The sequence below is a fragment of the Nipponia nippon genome, unplaced genomic scaffold (genome assembly GCF_047370975.1).
Source record: "Nipponia nippon isolate SJK-2023a ecotype South Korea unplaced genomic scaffold, ASM4737097v1 scaffold_3, whole genome shotgun sequence".
Lineage (NCBI taxonomy): Eukaryota > Metazoa > Chordata > Aves > Pelecaniformes > Threskiornithidae > Nipponia > Nipponia nippon.
Window position 1 is genome coordinate 31,154,324 of NW_028262347.1, and position 20,830 is coordinate 31,175,153.

General features: G+C 35.3%; 1 protein-coding gene across 4 annotated transcripts in view; it reads left to right on the plus strand.

The window, feature by feature from the left end:
• The window catches only part of IMMP2L (inner mitochondrial membrane peptidase subunit 2), a 480,274-nt gene that overhangs the window by 379,710 nt on the left and 79,734 nt on the right, over positions 1–20,830 (plus strand). For all 4 annotated transcript variants that reach the window (XM_087766618.1, XM_087766617.1, XM_087766619.1 and 1 more), the window contains one exon: positions 686–788. In XM_087766618.1, coding sequence (XP_087622744.1) covers positions 686–788 — 103 coding nt within the window. The remainder of the gene's footprint in view (positions 1–685; positions 789–20,830) is intronic.

The window sequence follows — 20,830 nt, forward strand, 5'->3', positions numbered from 1 at the left end:
GCTGAGGCACTGCTTCAGTATGAATTTCTGTGAAGAATGACTTGAATCATCAACGTAATTTTTTGCAGCACTTGGCCTTCTCTTAGAGGTTTCCTTTAACTTTATCCTGTTTAGCTTGTTACAGCTGAAGAAATCCTACCCCTAGGACATAAGCATTACAGGAATCCAAGCTCCAAATCCGAGGTCAGTTCAGATATGCCAGACTATTTTTGTTGAATACCTAATGCTACCCCAGAAGAAAAGCACTCTCAATACAATATCTTTATGTCACTGCAACATGTGTCCACTGGCATTTACCTGAGATAAAATCTGATGGTTCAGAGAATTGTTACTACAGAGATGGAAATAAGAATCCCTTAATTATATTTAACTGAAAAGTCTCTTGTTCCCAGTTGTGATGTGATTTCTGCCAAAACAACATAGTAAACAGGCCCTGATAGTGCAACTAGCTCATACAAAATTGTTATGTGTATTTTCACTTGAGTAGCACTCTTGAAGTCTAAAGGACTTCAGCATGTTTTTTTTTTAAGCAAGTGTTGGATGATATGCAAGGTCAAATTCCAACACAATAAATATGTGAATTTTCCTAACAAAACATTATAATTTTTTAACTAATTAGCTAATTACTTTAACTAATTTAATTAATTAATTTAATTAATTTAACTAATTTTGTAATTCATTTTAGAACCATTGGATACAAAAAGAAGTATGTGAAAGTTCCACATGGGCATATTTGGGTGGAAGGTGATCACCATGGACACAGCTTTGACAGCAACGCTTTTGGGCCGGTAAGTCAATTCTCTATATCATTTACACTTTGCAACCGAAAAGCAGTGCGTGTCTCCTGGGTCATTTGTGCAACATAGCAAATATGATTGATTGTGATTGGATTCTTATTGTTTTTGTGAGAATGATTAGATTTTACAAAATATCTCGGTCAGCGGAGAAAGACTTTGCTCTTAACTATTATAAAAAGAATAAAGACTCCTTTTAATTCCCCCACACAGAAAGAGAAGTGGTGAAGATTTTAAATTTGGAGGGATGTAGTGGAGGAGTAGCCAGAGGGCGAGCCAGCTCCCTGTAGCTGACAGATGCTCCCTGAAGACATGTTGCCAGCTGATGTAATTTGGAATGGTTCCCTCCTGGGAGCTTGGTCTTGCTTTAGCGTCAGTGCTGGGATAAAGAATTAGGAAACCGTAACTGCACTTAGTAAGTGTTAAGTGCTAAATTGGTCTGTGGATGATGATACAGATATTTCAAAACTTTCTCAAAAGTAAATATTTAAATTTTCTTTGTATAAGGCCATTTTCATATTGAATGAAGATAAAACGTAACCTGAAAATCTGTTTCTTGTCTAGTAAAAGTGTGCATCTGTTTATCAGGAAGACAGTAAATGCTTTCTCTGCATTCTAGTTTTGGTTTGGTTTTGGTTTTATTACACTTTGTGTAGATTCCTGTTCTTGTTTTAACTTAATCTAGCATGCAGGAAATAGTTGCATAAGCTGTGCATCCTGCTGCGGAAACACAAATACTTTTTGCCCTATTCCATATGCAGGTTTTTGACATGTGTCTTTAAGAGAGAATACTCTTCTAATATTATGAAAAAACAGTTGTCACAGGGAAGTTGTCAAGGCTGGATTTTTCCACCCTTATGCATTTCATACCTATTTCATACAGAAGTCACCCCACTGACTCGAATTGAATTAATGACAGCAAGGACCTTATGAGTTTTTCTGGCTTCTGGAAGTTTAGCCCAATTATTAACTTGAAATAATTTGTTTTCCAGAAAAAATGCAAAAAAGGCCTACTGTCTGGTTTGGAGTATGTGATGCCATTGCTTTTCTTTTGGTTTGTCGTCACTTTTTTTGTGCTTGTATTTCTTGCTATTTTTCATTATTATTTTCCTGCTACTATCTTCTAAAATTTCTAACATCTAGTTTTAGAGGTTCTTTCCTGCAGGATTTAATTCAGTCTATCCTGTGAAGGTATCTCTTTCCTCCCTTAGTAGGCTTTTCCTTTTCTGTCTCATTCTCTGTTCCCAAGATAAATCTTAGTCATAAAGCCACTAATCTTTTCACTTACAAATATATTGCCAGTGTAGACTCAGAGCATAAGGAAACTTCAGCAGTTGGGCATTGGTTTCAGATTTACAGCAGTTCACACAGATATTAATACAAGATAAAATCCTCAAGATAGGCACCATGCAGCTTTCATACAAGATAGCATGTTGGGGTAAATCTAAATACCTTCAGATTTTTACTCAATTCACTGATGTTTATAAATATTAGAAAATCTCCTTCACTAGGCTTTGACCTCACGTTAGTCATCAGCTGCTAGCTAACATCGGATAGTACGTCACTTTTCTTACAGCAGTGGCACCTTTCGAGAGCTGGTAAGACATTTTTGACAGCAATTCTCTAGCTTTCTGCAGGAAGAATGACCTTCATATTATGTTGATGAATACATTACAGTCAAGTCAGCTGTAAATAGGTATTTTCCTCTGAAATTAAATTGGAGCAGCAATCATTGAGTACAGGCAAAAGGGGGCAGAAGAGATCACAGGGCTGGAAACTAGCTTGAAAATTTTCATCTGTAGAAGAAAATGGAAAGTGTGTTTAGAAGGACATCCTGAACTCCAGGTTCTTTTCCATTCTACACACGTTAGATTTTAGGTTACTGGGACATTTTCTACCCCTCTGTCTGCTGTACTCTTGAGATCACTTGCACAAGTGAATTAAGATATTAAAATCGCTCTCTTCAAGCCATTCAGAAGGTATATTATTCTTAAACACTTTTGCTCTCATAAGACTGCAGCAGTCATAAGGAACAGGCTGCACAATGGTAAGACATGAACCCATTTTTCTCATTTTGTTAGAATATAGGTCACTTAAGAGATTAGTTTAAATGTTACATGTGTCACAATTCTGACTTGCAAAACCAAATATATTTTCTTGCATCAAAAGATTCAGTAAAAATAGTGTATTTTTAAAGTGGATTGTGTTGTAGGCTATTTTTTTCAATTTTCATGCAGTCTTATAGTAGGAAGGCATATATAGTGTAGACAGACACAGTAATGTTTTGTAGATGAGCTTAATGAGTTACATGGGGCATAAAAGGAAATTATGGAAAAACAGATTGAGAACAGATGTTAGAATCATTTTTTCTCTTGGAGAATAACAATGTATGTAACGGCCTAATGGGTTAGATTGATAAAGCAAAAACCCTGATACCAATCAAGTTCTAAATTAGATACACCTTTGGAGAGATATGAATTTCTAAAATGTAAAACGTTGGAAGATTGAATTATCTTTACTTAGTTCATAAAAATATTGTAAAATAATTTATATTATCTCTTCTTATTGCATTGGTTTTATAGGACTAAAATTGCAATGTTAAGTCATAGAGAGATATTTTCCTGAAGTGTGTAAATAAAATGAAAATGTTTTAACTAAGATTTGTAAAGGTTTAGTATTTCCTTTCTGCTTAGGCCTGTCTTTGAATAAAATTAATACCTTAACTGATCTTACAAAAGTAACAGGACATCTGTGGGTAGTGCTGAATTAGAAATGCTGTTAACTCTCTATATGATCAAAACATACATATTAATTACCTTTCCAGAATATTGGACTCAATTAAGTAGTGCATGGTTATTGTACATTGTCTTAAAAAAAAATACTTTGTGCAATACAGAATGACGGTGTTATATAATACTATTGCTTTGATACTGCCGTGTTTCAGGTTTGGAAATATGTTATGTTAGCCATTCATAATGCTGAAAATAGCTCTTTTGAATAAAAGCCAATAAATATTCAGAGAACTTGCATCTTTTTACCGTTATTTAAGGGGATAAAAAATTACATATCACTGGAAATTTATTTCAATTACCTGGACTGGAATAGCAATTTCTACTCAATTAGCTGTTACTTTTTTCAAATTCTTATAGAATGAAGTCAAGCTTTTATGATATTAGCTTAGCATTCCTTAATTGGCATACTACAGGAGTGTAATCATGAATAACATATAATTATGATACCACTTTTTAATGTTTCTCCTTTTTGCTTTCAATTCTGGTAATTTTCCTGTTTTGGGGGGCCTTTTTACTATGAGGTTGTAGTTTGACAGCATAGGAAATCTAACATTACTGTTCCTGGCAATGCTTCTGCTTTCTTAGATCAGAAATGCAGGAGACAGTATAAAGAATTGATCAAGTATTAAACTACTCTGCTGCTTAAAATTTCTTGAAGATTTTAAAGGGTTAACTTTATTGTTAACTTTCTACCAGATCAGTTACTGTCTTTGCCTGCACAGCCAGGATAATACCAGCATAAAAGCAAAGTCATGATTTATATTCTGGATCTGACACTCTGGCTAAATCAAGGGAAAAGTCATTATAAACTGTACTTCATCCAGATGTAATGTGTAGAGTTGGCATCCAACAGTGCAGAGATGATTTGCAACCAACATGCAAAGGTATCTGAGAAACAGTTATTAATAAATGCATATGGTAACTGATATATATGTATATATTCCTGGATATACACATATGCAGTGAATAGCACTCTCAGAATTAAAATAATAAAAAAAAAAGTTCAATTTTATCTTATGGGGATTTGTTTGGTGAATGTAATAGTCTTATTACTACATTTCTATGTTTCCAAATGCGTCCAAGCTGAGAATACGAAAGAGCTTTATAAAATTAGGGCTTGAAGTCAATGGCAGTCTTTCAGCTGTCTTGTAAAGGACCTGAACAAAAGCTCATTAAAGTCAATGAGAGATTTCTACTGGCTTTAATGGCTTTGGATAAGAGTCTTTATGAATTAAGCTTCACAATCCAGTGTAAGGGCAAAAAGGCTATTATCCTCCTTATCTTCCTGGGAAACCTGGGACACAGGTAGGTTGAGTACCTTGTCATAAAAGATCATTTTGGCTCAGCCAGGTCCCTATCCTAGTCCTCTTACTAAAAATACATCTATCTTTTAACGTGTTTACTCTTAAAACTAAATCCCATTGAACCTGAGCCTGGCTTTTTGTTTAACAGAAGTTTTACATTCATAAGCTTCAAATGAGTAAATTGCTTTTAGTCAGCATTACTGTAGAGGCCGTATTTATGATTGCCCATATAAGCAATTCTGTACTGTAAGTTCATGCAATAAACTATCTGAAAAACATTCTTCTCTGTTGAACTATTTTTTCTTTCAGCAGCACAAACCTGTAGACTGTGACTAGAAAACTCTATAGACTAGAATGACATTCAAAATAAGTGAATATGCTGAGTTTGTTAGTTATTTTAATTTGCTTTTCAAAGGCTATCATAATCTCTTTCAGATATAAGACAGAAATGGTTTAACTGTTAACCCTCAATGGGCAAATTCAATTAATAACAGTAATGGAGTGTGGCCTATTATAATTATTTTGTTAAACTGATCCAGTATTTCTCTCTTTAACTACTGTTAGTGAATACAAATAGTCAAAAATAGAAAATATGAAAAGTTCATTAGACAATAAGGTGAACTGAAATAAGACACTTTTAGTAAAGTGCAGTGCATGACTGCCGGTAAAGGAAATATTTGAACGAAGAGGTATGCAGCCTGTGAGAGTAGCCCTTCTTCATATGCTCTGTCTTCTTCTAAGAAAGGTTCAGAGGACAGTTGAAGGAAGAAGCAGATATCTTTCCACAGTTCTGGATTACTTATGTAATAGGAAACAAAGAATGCCACGTGTCCTAAAAGTGCACATCATCTTGGTGATGATCTTGCCATCTGCTGAAGCTTTCATTTATGAGCTATAAACTAGTGCAAGAATCACATATCACCATGAAATGGAGCAGCCTCTAAGGCAAAAGGTGGGAAGAGTTTAACAGCTCACAGTAGTGTACTGAACAGCAACCTGTTAAAATTACACAGTAAGGTATGTAGGTAGGCAACGCACACTCTTCCCACAGAGAATTCTGCCAAGTCTCGAAATACTCAGTGACCCCATTTGTGTCTGCATACTCCAACCAGCCATTTGGAGAGGCTTAAGACAAATAGTTTCAATAGCAGGGTCCTAAACCCTATTTTTCTTAGTTTAGACTGAAGTCAAGAGGAGATGGTCAAGCATTGCGAAAGAAAAGTGTGATTTTAGCAAGAAAACATCTACCTGTGCTTATACTCATAAAGTTAATGTAGATGAGGATAACAGTGATGGCAAAGTAGTCAGTGAAGGCTGGGAATGACCTACTAGGGACTTGTCTGCATCAATTTGCCAACTGGTGTTGCAGCTTCTTCTGCTATCTTTTTGTTACCACTCTGACCAGTACTTGCACCTTCACTTCGCTGTGTAAATGTAGCCTTGGAGGGTAGCATGACTCTTATGGGATCTGTAACATTCTGCTTTTTCTTTTGGGTATTAAAGAAGAAATGAAACTGTGTTTAAATAGGATCTGTAATGCAAATACGCAATCAATGACATTGCATAATATTTATCCCTGGCCACTGGCAAAAAATAAATAGGTAAAATTGTTTACAATCAGGAAAAAAATACTTTGCATATGGAGCATGAAGTTACCAGTAGTAAATAGCATGCATGCACAGCTTGAACTTGTAAATGTCTATGATGAATAAAACAGATAGGACATTATGTGTTAAGACTTATGATAAATAAACCTCGCAGGGTAAATATGCTTGTCCCTTTTGAGAGAATATTGTATGTGAGATGCAAATTGGGATGGTGGCTTGTCTATTGAGAATGACAATTCACTCCAAGAGCTGCTGAAGGGGAGCCTTGATAATAAGATTGTGTGGCCTCACTGTCCATTAAATTATCATGACTAACTAAATTTGCAGTATAGGGAATAAAAAAGTCTTCTATGGCTGTCCAAATTCTCTTGGAAACTGAAATATTTAGCCTGATCGTAGTCTGAACCAATACATAAAAATTTATCTTTCAAGCAGCCTGGGTATCAGCAATCCAGACAGGACTTTCTTTCTGTACCATATCTACCTACCTGAAGCATTCCTGACAATATGCTCAGAAAGCTTTTCCTTCTTTTTGTTATTCAATTAATGTAAATAGGATGGTAAATATGATATATTCTCTAAGCACATCCAGAACAGAAAGTTTTTTGAATGTCTGTGACTAAAAGCTCTCAATTAAGTCTACTCTATTTCTTAATTATGGAATGCTCATGAGGACTTGTAAAGTAGCAGAAAGGTTGGGGTTTTGTCTCAGTCATGTCAAATTTTAAACATTTTATGCATTCAAGCTTATTTTCTTTATTACTCTACTTGGAAGTGTTACTGTTATTTCAGATTGTACTATTTAAAAAGCTTCAGTCATCCTGCTTATGGAACAAGATTTATGTGATAACCCCAAGCACAATGAATTATTAATCCAAATATTTAGTGAATATTTCTGAATGCAAGTACCTTTAAAGGATTTTCCAACCACGTTGGAATGAATGGTAGGCTGAACAGCCTACACCTGTTTTTGACATCACTTACATTGAAATAAACCAGGAAAAAAAAATATTGAAACAATTTTAGATTGATTTAATGACATATTAGAAGACATCAGAGAGCTGTCAGATTCATACCATCATTTGTGATTAACTAATTTGAATAGCTCTGTATTCACATATAACCATTTGCTGAACCCTGTATACCTCTTCGTCAGTTTCCTTACAATTCTATTTCTCTCAACTTACAGCCTGAAATACCCTTATATTCGATAACCACTCTGCAGAATTTATAGCATTATATTCTTTATATAGGATCTCATAAATTATTTGTTTTAATGGAAATGAGGCACAAAGGAATCTTTGCTGACTTTTCTATAGTTTAACTGTGTAGGGGATTTTGATTCATGCTGGCATTCATATTAAGATTTGCCAGGATGTCATTTAAAAATCCATTGAATGTTTTTGCTTCTTTCTGTTTTTACTTCCTTGGACATGGAACATTGTCAAAGTTCAGTCACTGATTACTAAAATAAAGTTCTAAATTTTAGTTTGCAGAATTATGGGAAATTATTATCTACCTAATTCCATTTTTGGGTAAGATAGCTGCTTTAGTGTAATAAGCATTTGTCTCATTAAATCTCCCAATCCTGAAATAAGACTATTGGACCGTAGCACCTTGTTTACACGATTCCACATCATACTGGGAGGTTAGAAATGTATATTTATATGGCAGTGAATGTGCAAACCAATGCATATTTATTTATTTACAAGTCTGTGTTTATTTATTTTAGGAGCAAAACATTAATGAAATATGATGGGTAATATTAATAGAACTACCAATGCTTCTATAAGTTATTTGAGGGAAGTGATTTTTTCCATCTACTTGGTGCCTGTGTGGTCAGGAGTGCTGTGCTTTGGGGCTTCCCTGCACAAGAGTTGCAGTGATGTAGGGAAATGAGACCCATGAAAGGCCGCCACGATGGAGCTGTAGCACACAACATAGAGGAGAGCCTTCAGGAACACGGCTGGTTCAGCCTTGAGCAGAGAATGCTGCAAGCAGAGCTCACGGCTCTCCTCAGCTACAGTACAGCGCACAGGGAAGGCTGGGCCAGACTCTTCTCGGAGACGCAGTGTAGCAGGACAAGACACAATAGGCACAAGTCACAACATGGGAAATTCTGAATAGATCTTAGGATATTTTTAATTTTTTTTTTCTTCATTATGGGGGAAGTCATGCTTTGATTAACCAGAAAGTTTGTAAGATCTCCATTCTTGGAGACAGTAAAAAAATCTGACTGGACAAGGGTCTGAGCAACCTGAGATGGCCCTGCTCTGAGTAGAAGGTTGGACTGGATGACCTCCAGATGTCCCAGTTGTCAGTAAACTGTCCTATTTAGGACACGGGACAGCAAACAGTTGTCAGTTTACTGTCCTATGTGTTAACACTGATGGATCCACATTTATCAAGAGTGGAAAAATGGTGAATTTATCTACTATAGTACTACTTTTCTATTGTTGCATTCTCTCAGAAGATTACAAAGTGTATCCAATTTCATTTCAGATTGTGCAAGAGTTTTTTGCAAACCTTTACCCATGTTCCCTCTGCTCTAAAAGAAAAAGTTTGGAAAGTATATCAGGTAGCATGAATCTTCCTAATTTGGCCATGTTTAAAGTTCAGCCTGGGCAGAGAAGAAAGATTTTCCAAATTCTATGGGTTTTTTTTATAAAAATAGCATAGAATGGACAAATTTATTTATGATTTTATAAAGAAATCAAGCTATAAAAGTATAGAAATAATTTTCTCATTAACATAATCATGGTGTTGCCAGAGGAACTTTCAGATTGATAGCAGAATTTTAAAGTTGTTCTCCCTTTCACTGCAGGAGAGACAAGTAAGAATAATTCTTGAGAGGTAAATCCCATAGAATGCTACATTTGCTGAGAGGAATAATGCCAAGTAACAGAGCAGTAATTATGTTTACAAAACAAATTGTAAAATATGTTCCCTTTCCCTTGATCATGATTTGAGACAATGTCACTTAATTAAAGTTGGGTATAGTCATTTTAATTTACTTGCTCTGAGGATTTGGGCACTGCAGATTAGCTTTTATTAGGGTTTGAAATTTTATGTAGGTTTTAGTTAAGAGCTGCTGCAGCTCAATGTCAGATCCAGGTACCAGTAAAATTGTTCTAATTCTTCTCTTGTAAGCTTTGAGATTTAGAAAAGAGTTGTATATAATATGAAAACTGGTATTAGTTGCAATGAAATAGCAATAACCTTTAGTAAATGTTGTCAGAGTTATTGTCTGTAGAATATAGCTTTGACTTGGTGCACAGCCAAGAGAGGAAACTGAAGAGTTACAAGCCTTACCAATTTTACTTTTGGATCGCCTTAGTGGGACTCGGGTCTTTTTGTGGTTAAGCCAGTCAGAAGTTTTAAAGCCAAAAGCTCAGCTTCCTCCCACTAAAAATGCTCAAAAGAAATAACAGAAAGTCTAAAAATCCTAACTTGCTAGCAGTTTAATATTTTTAATTCTGTATTATGCCTGATCATATTCACGTTTTCCTATTATACAAATTAAAATTCAGGTTTAATTTGCAACTTATTAAAAAACAGGATTTGTATAATTTAGATGCCAAAATAACAGACTCTTGGACTACTCCGTAACAGATGTGAAACTGGTATCCAACATTGAATTTTGGCCATATACACGCTATATCTAATGAAAGCCAGAGGAAGCCTACGACCAAGACAAGGTGTAATAAACTGAAAAAGGAGAGGGATCAGAAGAAGTAACTGCCTACAAAATTCTCCATGACTGCTCCTTGGCAGTTTATAGCTCCACCTATTGTAATAGCTACCTTCACATTTCAGAGACTTTGGCAGGAAGAAAGAACACTCCAGAGGATGGTTTTTACAATTTTAGTGATTAGATAGAGGCATTCAAGAATCCTTTTTTTTTTTTTTTTTTTTCCAGACTCTTAGAATGATGTCACAACCATGGGCCACTAATTCAATCCATTCTTCAAAAAGCTGCTAATGTAGGTTTCCACATACAGAATAAAGCAGAAATGCCTGCGTTACTCTTCCAGACTGAATCATACCAAAATGGACATGCACTTTGGAGTGAAAGTATACATGCTGCCCAAAAGGTTCCTGGTATTGCTGCAGCCTCTGTGTTCTCTGTATCCTCAAGCTGCAAACAGATAAAACACTCCCCTTTGCCAAGCTCAATATATATTTTTCACTCAGATATGTATAGTTTTCTGATAAGTCCTGTAATACAGGACTTGAGAAACTGCTTCATATATGTGAGATCTGTATTCAAATATGCTGTATATGCTCTTATACATTTTCAGCTGTTACTTATTGTCAGAGTAATTTTGGAGGCCCTCCCAATTTTACTTGGTTCAATGAAGGCATAAGTTCACAACTCAAAACACTCCCTAATTAACAAAAAATCTGCTTATACTTAGTGAATGGGTCATGTAGAGAGTACGTCTACTCTTCCTAGTTATTGATAGCTATTAAAATGTTTGTAGTATCAGAGCAAATTTTTGAAGTTTATACCATAAAGTTTATATCTACTTCCTTATCTAATATTCAGTCTTCCCTTGAAAATTTGTTCAAAAGTAAACTTCATCTACTTTCCACTGTGCATAGGCCAAAGCAGACTGTGCTGTATGAGTATGCTTTTAGGCCACCTTTCTCTTTCACAGATGCTGCTGCCAATGGCCTACTGGTGTATTTCTATATATCCTCCTTGAGAGAGTATCTTTAACTCTGTGCATGCCTTATGACCTCTAAGACTGTTTTTTCAGGGGGAAAACTAGCACCTGGAAAATGTTCCTTTGGTATCCCAGACATCTTTACTAAGTATTTGAGGTTATGTTCACTCTCCTGGATAGTTCTCATTATCTTTATCATAGTGTTGTTCTCTGTTTTCTTCTGTTTGAGTTAGTACGAAGAAGCCATCTAGGATGGTACTGAACTGATAAACTGAAGTTCTCATGTACCCATAAATACAGAAGTAATTATAACTCCTTTCCCGGTTGTACCAAAGAAAGGTTTTATTCATGTTGATAGGCTAAGAAAACTAGGCACTAATTTCAAGAAGATTCTAACATTAATCTTTATGCCAAATCAAAAATTCTTTTTAAGATAAATTCATCAAGTAGAATAAGGTACAGTTCACATGACAGCAGTAACAAACTTTGCATTTCTGTTGTAGCATTCATCTCATGTTCAAACTATATCTTTAAAAAAAGAAAATAATAAAGATACTGTCTTGATCATTTATATTTGCATTTTCATGCAGTGTGGGTTGTATAGAAGGCCTTATTTCACGTCTGTGCTTTAGTTTGAAGTTTTAGGAAATGCAGCAGCCTGAAGTAAGTCATGCACTATAAAAGAAGAAAAATATAATAGGATATCTGTCTTCCTTGATTTGCTTTCGGAGTTCTCTCCTGGCACATTTTACACAAATTAATTCCACAGTAACAAAAACTAAAAAGGTATTTGGATTACTTCAGCAGTAAACTAGCAACAGAACCATGTCATTTCAGTTTATCACTTGTTGTCTTTAAATGTGTGAAATCTTAGTTCTTCATCACATTGCAATTGATTGCTTATATATAGAAAAAAGCTGCAGACTTCACAGAGAAAAGATAAAAAAAAGAAATTATCGACTGCCAGCTGAGCCTTCACATTCTCCCTGACTTGCAGATTTTTTAGTGAATCTCACACCACCTGAACTAGAACAGCACAATAACCTTAGCTTTACCCTTGTTGCTATGTCTCAAGTTGTTAGGGTATTATCCATCAAAAAGAGCTCTGTCCCAAACAGCACACTGGGCCTTTGAAATTATAACCTGCGAGACAAATCCTGTGAAACTGAACTTAACCTCTACAGCTAGCTTTTATCCTACTAGCATAAATCTGTGTTTCTTAAGAGGATGTCTTCTTCGTACCCTGAAGAAATCTAACATATTAACAGGGTTACACAGGAAAAGAGCACATCCACTTACCTCATTCAATGAGTTTTTGCACAAAGATTTTGAAAAAAGAAAAAAGAATTAAAATATAAACAAAAAATCAGAAAAATAATTGGAATTTTTAATCTTTTCCTGTGATAAGTTCTCCAGAGACAGAAAAGTTGAGATAAGCTAGAGAGATGATAAGTTATAAAGTAATTGCTAAATAAATAGCAAATGTTCCTTGAGTACTGTTACCTCCAGGTAGGTCCAGTTATAAAGTATCTCTTGTTTATAAACTCAGAAAGAAAGAAAGAAGTACAATACCTTCTAGTTTTGCAAATCTGAATTTTTAACTTTCTTGTCAAAATATGTGAGGTCATAGCAGACATAGTATTTTAACAGAATCCAAGATTTAAAGGGGATGATTGATCTGTTGAAAATCTGACTTGACTTTATTATGTATAATTAAAGAACTAGTACACTTACCATCTAAAAAAAACTGAACAAATTCTTTCAAATCAATGACAAATATCTAAGTAGAATAAACTTAGTAAATATCAACATTATAAATCTGTATGTAATTCAAATGATATTCCTTTTTCAACAGGACTTAATAATATGCTGCCTTCTGTAGCACATGATGGTTTCACTATTGATCGTTATGATCTTGTGCTCTTGATAGTGTCTTGCTGCAGAAACAAACACTAATGATATAAAACTAACAATAGTATAACACCTTTAGGTGAAACAAAGCGTTGATACATTTCATAAAAATGGGTTTTGATTATTCTTCAGAGACTTTTTTGTCAGAACAGCTAGGTGCTTTTTCTGAAAAGAAAACTGTATAATCTAAGGAGAAATAGTTCTCTCTACCAGTAGAGACAGTAACAGATACCCATGGTATAAGAAAAGATTCAGTTATCTTGGGAATAAAAAAATTAAGTTTATTCTTCTGTCAGAATTCCACTTTAAAGCCTTTCTTCCTAGCTCTCTAGAGAAAGTGCCAATCGGCATTTAAATGCACGTATTTTAAAATGAGCTTCATAAGGAACTAAAAGTATCAAAGTTTCATATGAAAAAAGAATACAGAGATGCTGCTTATAGTTTTTGAATGTCTTTAAAATGGAATGCTGCCAGCTTTCTGGAGACTAATTTAAACTTTTCATAGAATAAGTGTTACATAGCATTAATGACTGGTAGCTTTAGATTTCATGTCTTATCTGCAACCAAAGGAAAACTCAGGATTTGTTTTCCATTAAATTAGGAACTGGACAAAAGATACCTCTTTTTCACAGTATTCTCATCACCTTGAAATTTCAGTAAAAGTGCAAATTAAGCTCCAGCATTAAGTGGACTTTCAGTGACAGTGTACTAATGACATTGAGCAAACTCTTAGAGAATTTTGCATTGCATTTTTCTATCTTATATAGATATATATTCCACTTTTAAAAATAATTTTTTACCTGTGTTGAGGTCTGGGACATCTACGATAGCTTCATTACCTAAGTCAGGGGAAAAAAAAAAAAATCCTTTTGTAAGCTAGAATGGGTTGATCTTGTGTCTGGTTTGTACAGTATGTTAAAGTAGTAAAAGCTTGGGAAAAATTTTGTCTCTGTGGGACTAAATGGGAGTTTTGCCAGAGTTCAGTGAGGTCAGAGCTTCATCCCCCAGCAGGTTTTTCCTACTGATGCTATGCTGCAGGCTTACTGCACCACAGACTCTCCCCAGCAAGGGATGGCACACAGCTCACCCTGCCATTCCTTTCTCCAGCCCCTGCCATGCTCCATCTGCCCAGGGCTGGCCGAGAAATCAGAGAAAGAGATCATATCTTTGTCACACAATCACGCACCAGAAGAATCTTGTTCTTGCTTGATATTTAAAGGTTTCCTCTGTTATTCTGATATTGATTTGTGGCACATAAATGCTAAATACATAGATGAAGAACTAATCTTCCTGCTTGTATAGTAAAAACCTGGCCTTCAAGCTACCATAGTCAGAGGTAGCACTTTGCCAGTGAGGAACATCTCCCAGTACTTAGGACTAATTCTAAAACTCAAAATTGATTGCACGTGTTTTTTACAGTAAGAAAAAGGACTGCATACCAGAAGTGGAATACGTTCCCTAACATCCTTTCGGTTGTGTATGTCACAAATGCTCATAGTTTCTGAACTGTTCGTTATAATTCACAGCCTCTGTGCATCACAAGCTAAAAATGAAAACAGCAGGCAAACTGCAAATACATTTGCAGTTGTTTTAGTTGATTATAGGTACAATATCAAGCATGAAACAGTAAACCAAAAGTCCCTCAGGGTTCCAGGTAATTAACTAGAAATACACTTAGTGTGGCATTGCTAATCCAGTTATATAAAGGAAAAAAAAAATTTGCTAATAATAACAACCTATATTAGGCTACCTGAATAAAACTCACGGAGAGCCTCTTAGGATAAAGGCTATTTTTTTATTATTTTCAAAAGTTTATTTGTCATTATTAAAAAAAAAAACAATATAATTTTTTGCAGTTTGATTATGGCTCTTTGTTATATTTGCTCTCTTAATTAAGTCCTATCAGTATACACTCTTTCACATTTAGTCACAGACTGAGGTAAGGATTACAGAATTGCTTGATATTGAGTACAAAAGTGTCTTTCAGGCCATGTGCAATCTCATCTACTTTGATGTCTTACTCATCCTAACTTTATTATTTTTTTGAAATAAGATGTATGAATACTCATGGCCGCTTTTTTTCCTGAGCATCTGAGCAACCCTAGATATATGTGAAAGGGTTCACTCTCATGATGGGTCTCCTGAAAGGCTTTTCATCTGTCACACCCAGCAGCCTTTGTTAGTTCACAGCAGAAGACACTATAGATTTCTGTTTACATGGATGAAATAGAAAAGAGTTTGCTTTTCTATAATACCTTCTCTATGTCAAGGTATTTCAAAGCACTTGAAAAAACATCCCAACTGAGTTCAATGTTACTGCAGTGTGTATGAGTAGGCACTTGCAGCAGCCCTTCAGGACTGCATATTTAGTAACAGCACAAAGACAGACAGACATTTCAGCTAATATAACGATAGAAGGTATGTTGAAAGGATTGTGAAAATGTGTGCAAGGAATTTCACTGTGGGAAAACAAGCAAACAGACAAAACCATCAAAAACTATGTGAGACGCATAGCATGTTTTAAAACATTTTCCTCATGTATAAAAGATGTAAAGGATTATATGACTGCAAGATGTTTCAGGCTGAAGATATTTTCTTGTTTAAATAACCCCTGCTCTCTCAACGTAGTTCATATAAGACTTTCAAGATCACCGAAAATATAAAACTAGCATCGTGTTGTGCTCTTAGCCTTCTCAGCAGAGAAGACAAAGAAGTAAAGCACTGTGGATACTGAATTCTTTTCCATTACTGAATGTGGCAATTTCTCTGTGCTCTAGAGAGTATAAACTCCATATAGATTTGGCATTGCTAATGTGTGTTCTCTACCTTTTTGTAGACCTGACACTTGACAACTCTCAATTTAGCACCTTTCCTCTGCATTAATCTTGCATTAAATATATAGATACCTGTATATTTAATGATTTCACTCTGTTTTTCCGACATGTTTGTCAAATTCCTAGTGTTCACTTTCAAGTGCAGGCTAATAGACTGTCCCAAGGCAAGCACTGTGGTCAGCAGGTCATCTGAAATGTATACGTACTATTTTTGTAGCAGGGATGGAAATCTTGATAAACCAAAAGTGCTTGAGAATGCTTAGCCAAAAGCTCAAAAATGCCATTTCAAGAAAATATTGTGCAAAAAAGATTTTATAAATAATGGAGAGTTAAGGTAAGGTGTGCATTTACATCTGTATTTGTAAGAAGGCACTTAATAAGAGATCTAACTTTCAGTAATGCTGCATACCTGATTCTTTCCATTCATGAATCCTCCAGAGAAAATCAAGGCATTTTTTGAAGTCCAGTGAACTCTGAACCCAAGATCCGCTCTTAAGTCCTGCATTTATAAAAAACCCTAACCCTTTTTTTACTTTTTCCCCCTGTGTTTCTGTCTCCTTCCCTTCACATTTTTCTCCCTTTTTTTTTCCAGGAACAAAAGAAAATACATCCTTTTACAATGAACTTCATGTATTTCTCGTCTTTTTAACAGAAATCACTTTCAGGTTCTCTGTTAAATCATATGAATTGCATTAGTTGACTTTTTTTATTAGTAAGCAGCTTTCTGAATCTTTTTTCTTTTCAGTGCTTTGAATTGCTGAAATGGAAGCACAGTCAGTTTTCAGTCACATGTCTTGAACCACAGGAAGAAAGGGAACTCTGTTGTCTAACTGTTTCTTGAGGAACAGTTATTCTTTCTAATGGAAGTAGCAGTTCTCAGACCTTGAGATTAGGAATTCAGTCTGGGCTGTTAGAGGTTCAGGGGGCTTGTTGGCTTTCAAATATTGCCTATGGTTCTCAGTTTGTTCCACTAAATTCTTTCTGAAGAGTCAGTTATTTGGCTTTACATTACACATATTTATACTGCTTTTTAATTTTCCCTTTTTTGTATCAATTACATTTGATTCCCAGAGTGTTATATTCTCCAATGTGAGTCAGTCTGTGAGATATTCAGAACAGAGTGTGTGTTCATACATCTGCTAAAGCTTCATACACCTTGGGCACTCTGTAGGAATTAAGAAAATACATTTTCTAAAATGATGAAACATGACATTAATATAGAAAATGTCAGTCACTAGTTATATTTTGTCAGATAAATAGTATTTGCTGTGGCAGAGTTCAATGCTTAATAATACATTGTTCTTGTCAGTACTGTTTAAAGTGCACATGATTCATACTAAACCTTTATCTTACCTGATAGTGAAAGTAGGCACTTAGCATTTTCCTAAACCAAATCTCAGTTCAGAAGTTTAATACACTTCCATATTTACAGCAATAGAAAAGAATATTCTGCCTTCTCCAGAGATTTATTTATCTCAATTGTATAGAAGAGGTTTATGCTGCCATTGCTACATTACAAGATCTACTGAAACATTATTTAACAATGCACAGTGTGATAATGCTGGATTTGCATATATTAGAAAATGTTTCCTGTTTAAATTCAGCTTAGAATTAAAAAGTATGTTTCCTAGCAGAATGAAAACATAAGAGGGGCAACGTTGCATGATATAAATATTAAGAAGCTTTGCAAAACTTCTGTTATTTGGAAATATGCAGTAGTAATATTTTATTAAAATATCACATGTTCCATTTCCAAGTTTTGGCTTTTTGTTTGTCTTCTAAAAGTTTTAAAAGAAAGGTCTTATAACTGTTTTAAATTTTATTACCATATTGTTAATTTGCATATATTTTAGCTATAAATATCAGAATAAGTAAGTTCTGACAGAAAAGACATTTTATGTATGACTGTGTGAATTCCTTCTGAGATTTTTTTTTGAGATTTTTTCCAAACTCAGTTAAGTTTGCAGATGCTTGCAGATAACCAATTTTGTCCAGATTTGCTTACGCCTTTAGGTAAGATGAGGTTTCCCAGGAGAAGCATACCTTACAATCATTTTCTCCATTCTGTTTAGTAAGCTTCCAAACATTTGTCCTCTTTCTTACACAAATAAAAAGACTCAATTGCTTACATTGGAAAAAGTGGCTATGGGTGATAGTCTTGTAAAAATTATCTACCTTTAGGAATAATTTTTAGTCATGTTTTTCAAACCTTAACATTTTCTTATATTTGCAAATTCACATCAATATTACTTTACACAGCATTGGTACGGCATCATCTCAAGTACTGTGTGCAGTTTTGGGCTCCACAATATAAGAAGGATATAAAAATATTAGAATGTGTCCAAAGGAGGGCAACAAAGATGGTGAAAGGACTAGAGGACATGACTTACAAGGAGCAGCTGAAGATATACTTTGTTCAGCTTAGAGGAGACTGAAGGGTGACCTCATTGCTGTCTACAACTTCCTCATGAGGGGGAGCGGAGGGAGGTGCTGATCTCTTCTCTCTGGCGTTCAGCGACAGGACGTGAGGGACTGGCTTAAAGCTGCATCAGGTGAAGTTCAGATTGGGTGTTAGGAAAAAGTTCTCACTAGGAGAGTGGTCAAGCACTGGAACACTCTCCCAAAGAAAGTGGTCATGGCCCCCAATCCTGCCAGTGTTCAAGATGTGTTTGGACAATGTTCTTAGATATGTGGTTTAACTTTGAGGTTGCCCTCTGTGGAGTCAGGAGTTGGATTCGAGGATCCTTGTTGGTGCCTTCCAACTGAGGATGTTCTATGATTCTATGGTTCCTTTTGGCATAGAGTGAAATTTTGTACACAGACCTAATCTGACTGCTACCACTTCTACTGTATAAAAATTACAAGGGTAAGGAAGATGTGATATCCTAGACTGTGAGTTTGAAAAGGTTTTGAATACTTATATATTGATATTTAAAAAAATGTCAAGTCCTTCAGTAAGGTAAGCCTGTATGAAACTTTTGCTGTTCAAGACCTTGAGTGTGTAGTTTAGTTAGTCATCTAGCATAATGCACATTACTGCTGCAACAGAATGTGTATGCAGATTCAAATATAGAAATGTATGTCTATATTCTTCAGGGAATTAGAGATTGCTGTAATGTATTTTTAAGACTGACACATCAGGACAGTTTTAAGCTTTAAAACAAAACTTTACTAAACTCATTCATTAACAACACACTTCATGCTAATTGTTCATTTTCACACATTATTAATCACCAGCACTAAGTGTACGGAACTGTTAATATTTATACTTACACTTACTTAGTGGGCTTGTCTTCCTTCTTCTCTGTCTTTCCTCCTTGTGCTTGATGTTTTTATGCTATTTGTCCTACTCCCAAATGGGAGATTCCATCATGCTTGTCTGATTTTTGATTTTGCCATTCATCTTTCTTGTGTATTCAGCAGGATGCCTATTTGCAGTTCTTTGCTCTTATTTTCTTCTATCTAGCATCACTTGGGTATCTCCTATGTCCTGTGTCCACTGTTTGCCCTTTGGTAGTCACATTGCTCACATACTTCTGCAAAATGCATGCACATTTTGTCTGGCTATGCATTCAAAGCGTCATAAAAGACATATACTGTTGCTGGTTACTCTATTTTAGTTGGATTACTTTTGAGTTCAAGGCAAAGGATATTAATTATACCCTGATTTATTCTTTATAAGTTATAATTTATAGATGTCACAGGCTTCTGCTTTAGCTACATTACGTTACTTTGACTGTTTAGAGGTTGCGCACTAAGTTCAACTGCCATCTAGGATCCCCTTTTCACCTATGACACCTCTAGAAGGTGATTCATTCCATCAAAAACCAGGGATTTTAGGTGGATGGGTGAATCATCCTCCAGAACTGCCATGAACAACACAGGACAGTCACTGACTAATATAGGTTAGACAGCTCCCATCAGATGAGAGAAATCCCATCTCTATGGCACTGTCAGCCTTTCCACTGGCAAGTTCTTTTACAGCTGCAGCCAGTTTTCTAGCAGTTCTTACACTAAGGTTAAGTAGGGAAGATCCCTCCCTGTTAAGTGCTGCAAGAGTGGATATTTATGTACACTGAAAATTGCAAAATTGTATTGGCATTGTTGCATTTCAGGTAAACTCAATATAATTTTCTAACAGAAACAAATTCTAGATTCCTTTATGTAGTACCACTTTCCTGGTTATTCTCAGGAAGTATTAATTTCTGTTTTTCAGAGGAAATGTGATGCAATTTTAAGGCTGGATTCACATTTGCTTGTATTTGGCCTATTTTCCTAGATTATGAAGGGCTCTCAACTATCCGTTTGCCCTTGCAAAACTTAATAGAACTTATTCAGTTAATATTGTTTGCAGTCTCAGTCACAGTTAACCTTTTCTATAACTGTAAGTGTGAAGAGACAAGAATCTTATCCTGAGTCTGGTAAAGGATATACTACCGTGGTTTAAAAAATACTATAAAATAATAACTGAAGTCTACATCATATGGAATCAATAGTCTTGATCTCCGTTTGTCTGTATTTTTTCCCTTCGCTAAGTCAGAGCTCCTCATCTTTCAGTGCAAAGCTCTCTGTACCATCTCTGCTCCTGCTGCATGCTGCTGAGCTCTAGTTATCTCTGTTTTTCAGAGTTGTGCACCTCCAGTGTTTGATTTTTTTCCTTCCTCTGTACTGCTATGCCTTCTTTTCAGCCTTGCGATCTCTTTTCACTCTGGCAAAATCTTTGCCTTGTCTGTTCAGACTTCTAGTCAAATTATGTTATTTTATGCTTAGCTTTACAAAACCAGCATCTGTTCTTTTAACTAGGAAAGAATGAACTAGAAAACAAAAAATTAAGATGATGACATCTTTTACAAACTCTACACATCTTCTGTGGTTTATAAGACTTATAATAACTGATACTAGGCATGAATTCTAACAC